The sequence below is a fragment of the Etheostoma spectabile genome, chromosome 24 (genome assembly GCF_008692095.1).
Source record: "Etheostoma spectabile isolate EspeVRDwgs_2016 chromosome 24, UIUC_Espe_1.0, whole genome shotgun sequence".
In the NCBI taxonomy this organism is placed as follows: domain Eukaryota; kingdom Metazoa; phylum Chordata; class Actinopteri; order Perciformes; family Percidae; genus Etheostoma; species Etheostoma spectabile.
In genome coordinates, this window is record NC_045756.1 from 3249501 (window position 1) to 3256798 (window position 7298).

At 41.1% G+C, this 7298-nt stretch overlaps 1 protein-coding gene across 1 annotated transcript in view; it reads right to left on the minus strand.

The window, feature by feature from the left end:
* LOC116673856 (helix-loop-helix protein 2) overlaps window positions 1-5399 on the minus strand; it is a 13928-nt gene extending 8529 nt beyond the window's left edge. Inside the window, exons 1-2 of the mRNA XM_032506201.1 lie at window positions 4694-5399; window positions 3309-3874 (exon numbers count right to left, since the gene is read on the minus strand). Of these exons, the coding sequence (XP_032362092.1) occupies window positions 3462-3833 (372 nt within the window). The 5' untranslated portion in view covers window positions 3834-3874; window positions 4694-5399 and the 3' untranslated portion in view covers window positions 3309-3461. The remainder of the gene's footprint in view (window positions 1-3308; window positions 3875-4693) is intronic.
* Between the last annotated feature and the right edge of the window lie 1899 nt (window positions 5400-7298).

Genomic DNA, 7298 nt, shown 5'->3' on the forward strand with positions numbered 1-7298 from the left:
GGGGGGGGTAAACAGCTGCCTTTTACAGCTAAAAAAGAAGCAATGAGAGCATTGAGGGTGAACCAAAACAGTGACGTTGTCAACTTGACAGCTACACAACGAGACACTATGACTGGGCTACCTGACTGAGAGTGAGTGAAATGTGACCATGAACAGAAACTAACTCACTGATGTCTGTTGTTGTGTAGAAAGAGAAACAATGCATCATTATCTCTTTTAAAAGTTCTTTCCAAAATGTCAATCTGACTTGTAACGGCAGCCTTGTCACTATACAAACTTTCTTGGCCCGGGTGGGTGCAGCTGAAGGTCCAACAAGACAGGTCAGGCAGATGACTGACAAACTGACGGATGGCAAATAGAAAACAAGACACAGGAGGCCCTTGAGCTGAATAGAAAAGAACATTTCATGCTACCTTCAGTCTAAAAAGATTTGAAACGAGAAACATGGCTTTGCTCAAGCCTCACTGCAGCTGCCACCTGAGGATAGATAGATAGATAGATAGATAGATAGATAGATAGATAGATAGATAGATTAGATAGATAGATAGATAGATAGATAGACTTTTTATTGACATAATGCATTCTGTTGCTCAACTGGAGCAGCTTAACTGTGGCATTTCCAGGGTGAAGGGTTCAATTCCCATTAGGGACAGCCTTGCTTGTGCAAAAAAAAAAAAAAGGGTTTACTCATGATAATCTAATGTGGTTTGGATAAAAATATTCACACATCCTCCACATCTCCTGTTCTGTAACTCAACTACAAGCTTTTTATAGCCCAATCGATGGGAATGGGCATATATATATCACAAATGAATAAAAAATATTTGGACCTTTTTGTTCATACCATTTGGCAATATTACATCTCGGTGCTTGCTCGCTCGCTCGCTCATAAATTTCCATCCCTCCTCTCTCCCCGTGTTTCCCACGGGAGGTGCCAGACGGCCAGTAATTTGGTTGTCTTGGCTCGTCTGGAGTAACACCTGCCCCCTCTCTGGGGAGGGAGAGAGCCTTTCAGCCAGGAGCACCACTGCCTTTAGCTGCTGACCACTGTGTGTGTGTGTGTGTGTGTGTGTGTGTGTGTGTGTGTGTGTGTGTGTGTGTGTGTGTGTGTGTGAGTGTGAGTGTGAGTGTGTAATGTAAACAGTAGGGCCAGTTATCATCTGTATGCTATGCTAAAATGGGTTTGCACTTATTTCACCTTACATCGTGTGTGTGTGTGTGTGTGTGTGTGTGTGTGTGTGTACAGTAGGCTCGCGCGTGTGTTCGTGCGTGAGTGCGTGCGTTGATTTGCTTGAGCGCTCACAGCACCCAGCGCGAGTGCGCGTACGCGCGCGTCAACTTGAGCGTGAGCCTGACGTCATCCATGCGCCGCATCCATCATTTCCAATCAGCTGAATATTAACAGCTGTCGATGTTTGCTCGTTTTTTTTTCTTCTTCTAAATTGCAAATTTAAAACCCTTTCTTTCAAAATATTTCGAAACAAAAAAAGAGATTTGTTTTCAAGTATTTCCGTTTTAATTAAAAATAACACCGGAAAATATGAAAAGTTTGTCCATTAGAAACCAGCTGTCACACGACACCTCTACTACAAAAGATCTGCATAAAGCAACAAGTAGCCTACACAACCCTGAAGAGACAAAAAATCTTTGGATAGAGGATAGGTTTTTTTTTTTTTCTTCACTATAAAATTACTTATTGAATATAGTAATACAAAGCAGACACAAATCAATAAATCCAAAACATAACATCAAAACATTGAAGAGAATAAATTCAGTCTATTTTCGAAATTATTAGTATTCATTTTTGGTAACAGCAAAAAAGAGGTTCGCTTCTCAATCGCATGATAACCCCTTGGTGGTAGAAACTGTTTGACATAATCATATGATTACATTATTCTGTCATGTTTTAATTGAATGAATTGAATTGTTTTTTTTTTTTAGGCAGCCCAATTCTTGTTCTTCGAGCAACACAACAGTTTAGGGAAATACAGATGTTCGGGGCCATCGAACCCCATCTGGAAGTGCTTATCGTTGCTATTGATAGGCAATAGTGACAGTGATAAAACCAAAGATAATGACATACATCAAACATAGGCCACATCGAACGAATAAGTTATGGATTAACAGAAAGTGCCATTTTTTAAGAGTAGAACACCATCACTTTCCATTTTCAATTTCACAGCCTAAAATATAGAAGCAACGAAACAATATACATTTATACAAAAAGACGCCAGCCTATAATATCAACATAAATAAATTAGCCTTAAATATTAATACAGTTAAATAAATGATTCCATACACTTTAAAAAAAAAAAATGATTAAGGTCACAATTTTATATGTCATAAGTGGCACTTTTCTTCTTTTTTTTTCTTCCTGCACGGAAAACATCGTCTAAACTAGATCTAAAGCAGCTATCTCGTTTACATCCTTTCATTTCGATGTGAAAATGCCCCAGTGTTTGTTTTATTAGACCTCAAATGAATCCAGTGAGGGGAGGACTCGACTATATCCATGACATTAGGTAGGATTCATTAATATCATGTATTAGGGGGATTTCATGTAGAAATTAAAAGTTTCTCTGAAACCCAAATTCTCCCCCCCCCCCCACGCATCACCTCTGGGAGGGCAACATGAATGCCTGCGGGGCGTGCAGCCCATCCTCCCCCACTGTATGTCGGATAATAATCATTATTCGCATTATTGCATCTAACAGCTCAAACGACTCGGCGCTTGTTGCTTTTGTTCAGTGAGCGGTCTGGACTGACAGTTGAGGCTTTCAACAACTTTACACCGCCGCCATCAAAATAACCACTGGACTCGCTCTGGGGGGTCAACTCAGGCGAACGGCAGGTATGGCAAAGTCCCAGCATCCGGGGACAAGTTGCTTTCATTTGGTAGGATGAGGTGTTTCATACATGTTGGCTCTAAATGTTGAATTGGCACAGCCAGCTGTTTTTTTTATTATTAGTTTTTTTTTAAGTCAGCTGTTTTTTTTTAGTTTGTTGCAGGCTAGTTGAAAGCTCAACGAGTGAATTGAAGTCCCTGAAGTCAAAGTAAGATGGGACACAGGTGTTAGACCGATATCCGGATATTGACATTTTTATATTCTATCAGCAGTTAAAACCTGGGATGAAACATGTGTTTATAACCTGTTTCCGTTCAAATGTCCTTTCAGGTTTTTTTATTTTTATTTTGTAGGCCTAACTTGTCACAGGAATCTAGAATAAAATCCCTAACTCATTTTCACCAGGAAATTGTCAAATGTGAAAGTAACGTCTTCACATAATCTCAGCTGTGTGTGAAGTACAGTCGACCCTAGCTGCCGACCTTGCCATACCCGATTGACGCCCAGCGTGCACTTGAGTCCTGTCAACCCCAAACCAAACCATTTCTCTCTCATGGAGGGGTGGGGGGGGGGGGGGGGGGGGGGGGGGGGGGGTTGACGGGGGTGGGGTGACTTTTAAACATCCAGCACATGATTGAGATAGGAGATGTAGCATATAGCCAGTCTGAGGATCTCGATCTTGGAGAGTTTCTTGTCTGGGGGCAAAGTGGGGAGTAATTTCCTCAGCTCCGCGAAGGCCACGTTGAACGCCTCCACCCGGATCCTCTCTCTGGTGGCGTGGGCCGAGCGGTACTTGGCCGTGGCCCTCCGCCTCCGCCTCTTCTCCTCTCTGCTCAGCGGCTGGTCGCCTTTACATTTGGCCCTCTCCTCGCCCTCCGCCGGCTCGTCCGAGGTGCAGCCGGCCGACTTGAGGCCGTTAAGAATGGACTCCGGGTCGGACTGAGTCCAGGAGAGGTCCGCCTCCGCCTGGTCCGGGCTCAGCATCATCTTTATTCTCCGATGTTGGCACTCACTCCTCCTTAAGAAACCTGTAGTGTGGACAACCCCCCAGCTATTAAAACACTGGGTTATGGTTTCTCTCCCAACCCAAGGGAAACTGTGTGTGACACGTGCATTTCTATTATAGGCCTAGGCTGAAGATGTCTACATTTTAAACAATGAGGCCTCCAATGTCTTATATTCTTAATATGTCTGTTGTTGAAAGTCACAAAGAACAACCCCAAAATAATGGAAAAAGTCAATTAAATGTAATTGTTTTTAGTGTTTTCTGCCACCCCGAGGCCCCAGACTGAGAGCTGACACAGCGGGGGGGTCAGGGCCTCAGTGCATATTCGTTGCATAATGACATTAAACTCCATAAATAATGAATGCATTGAAGAATTCGTGTAATGGTTCATTTTTAAAGCCTGCGGCCTTTGCACAATTAGGAAAAATATCACATTCTTAAAGTGTCCCATTTTTTGTTTAAATGATTCATTTTTATTTGATAATCCTTTAAAAAAGAAGAAGAAGAATAATCCGAGTTGGGATCAGTTTGGAAGGAGAAACTCTTTTTTTTGTTGTGAATTAACATAATAAGAATTGGCCATCTGTCACAGTGAGATGAACACATCTGTTTGGTGAAGCCAGAGTGACTTGACAGCATGGAGGCAGAAAAGGGCAAAAATAATGTTGACATCTGCTTAACATGAAGTTATAGTAGTACAGTGTTTTTATTAAAAACACAAGGGAAGTAAAAATGTCGAAATCAGCGACATATAGGAATTAAAAACCTTCTGCACAAGCATTTCAAAAGAAACTTAATTAGTGCATTCTATGAAGAACTGTTTTCCATATTTGAGACTCACCTTGACAAAGAGTTGGGAGGAAAAATCTTCAGGAAACCAACTTAAAAAAAAAACGCTCTTGAGCGGAGCCTTCAACTCCAAATTAACTCATATTCCACAGTAACAATCAGCAGAGGTTCAAGAGACGACGGGCATTCAGTCTAACCGAAATTTAAAAAAAAAAAAGAATTAACCAAAATAAATATATGAACAAGTTTTACTTTTTTCACCCGCGAACTTGCAACATGGGAATCACGCGGGCTGGGGTCAAACGTCAAGCAGGGAAATGTGCGTGCAGGTCAACGGTCCCGAAGTCTTACACAGATGATAAGTGATCAGTCGATTGCCAAAAAAAAGAAGAAGATAATAATGATGTGAGCAGGGATCAGTCAGCTCCCCCCCGTGTGATCCCAGCGATGGAGAGACAATAGAGGAGATGGGCAGATAGTGGAGGAAGTGCAGCCGGGGCTTCTCGTCCATCCGCCTGTGGAAGACGGTGATGAAGGGGCGAGATAAGCGCGGCTCTCCCGTGTCAGGACTGAGCGGATCGGAAGGCAGTTCAAAGATAATCCCCTCTCTTTCTTTCCTCCAGTCTTTCTTCCACCAAGTGTCATATGCGAGATAAAATCCAAACGATCCCGACTAATAAAGGCTCACTTCAGGGACGGAGGGGACGGAATATATTTGAGGAATGGTATTGTCTAACGCCGCCCCTCTCTCTCTCTCTCTCTCTCTCTCTCTCTCTCTCTCTCACACACACACACACACACTCACACCTCCTCCCTCTCTCTTCACGCCCCTCAGCCCTCAAGCGCTCTCCCTCCCGTGGGAGAAGTGGGCAAAGGGAAAGCAGGGATGTGTGCATGATAAAAGATAGCGAGACAAATAAATAAATACGCGTGTCCGTGTTGTGAGTTTGTGCACGTGCGCAGATTTACGGTGAATGATTTTAAAAAAAATTAACTCTTGTTTTTTTTTTTTTTTTTAAGTGCAGGTAGAGAGAGGGAGAGCGAGAGAACTTAAAAGCAAAACTGATTGTCTTGAAAGGGAGAAGTCCATGCTGAATTGTCTTCATTGGTCTACATTCTGATTGCACTTGATGCTAAGACATGATAAGATAAGATAAGGAATTCACGTTCCCTGATTCAACAACAGTTCAGTGAGATGGACTATTCACACAGCCTACTTGGTTGTGTCATGGCTTTTGAAAATAATTCATAATTTAAAGAAGGATTGAGAAAGCATCAGTGTTTTAGCTTTATCACCTGTGTAAAGTTAAAAACTTAAACTTTTCCCATATGTGATTCCTTGTTTCTGTAGAAAAATTGTAAATGTAGCCAACGCCTTGAATTGTGTTTTAATTGGTCACTAGTTTGTAATTTTTCCTGATGTACAGTATATAAGAGTAATTTAGAAGTTACTTTTAATAGTTTAACAGGTTTGGGTGTACGAGTTGGCTGTAACCACACCTATGGGTGGGACTCAGACTCTTTTCAGTGACACACACCTGAGTCTGCTGGATTCCAATTTGAACCAGATGTGTTTATTATGAAGAAGACATTTTAACAGGAGCAAATATAACGGCTGGGAGTCATTTCAGACCCAGATAAGGGATCATTTTACCCACAGGGGAAAACAGCAACAGTAGGAGGAAGATATACAGATTTAGCATCCTTTTTTGTATCATTTTACATTTTTGGAAACAACTTCAATTTTGAGTTCTCAATCAAGCCCCTTTCAGGTTGGTTTATGTCACTTCCAATGTCTCTGTCGCTACGGCAATAGCATAGAGAGAGGACAAGCGAAAGGACAAGAGGATTGAGAGAGAGGGAACATCTGATAGAAGCAATTTGAAAGCTAGATCCAGAAAAAAAGATACGATACTTGTTTGCTTCATTTCAGCTTCTTGTAAAGTTTAGCACTTTACAAGATAATGGTTTAGACCAGTGGTTCCCAAACTTTTTCAGCTCAAGACCCAAAAGAGAAATTTGGTGTCTCCCCGGGACCCAAATTTACAAAAATACACCATGAATCATTGTAACATCTACATTTTTAAACTGTGGACAAAAGACGGAACAAACCATGAATTTAAATATATATGAAGTATATTAATTCCATTGTAAAAGTAAACAAAAACAGAAAAGGTCTCTACTCTCCTTTCTGTGTCTCACCCCTTTCTCAACTCATTATCTTATCCCCTCCTAGGATAAGAGAAGAGAGAGAGAAAACCCCCCAAAGCATCTGAGCTGAACAGACCAGTGTAGCAAATAACAACGCTCACTCACATAAGATTGATATGCATTTTTTTTGTGCAATAACACTGGCTTGTAATGTGTGCAATACTCAACTGCTACTACTATTCTTCTTCTTCTTATTATTATTATTAATATTATTATTATTACTACTTTTCACCATTGCAACACTTTAATTATGTTATTTATGTAAATACTGTATCATAATATTCCTTTAACTATGTAAATATCCACACTCCTTATATTTCTTTATTTCTTTAATTATATTTCTACTAATTGTGCAACTGTAACACAGAGTTTCCCTTCGGGGATCAAGTATTTCTGATTCTGATTTTACTCTTCCACTTGGCGACCCAATAAAACGGGTCTGCGAC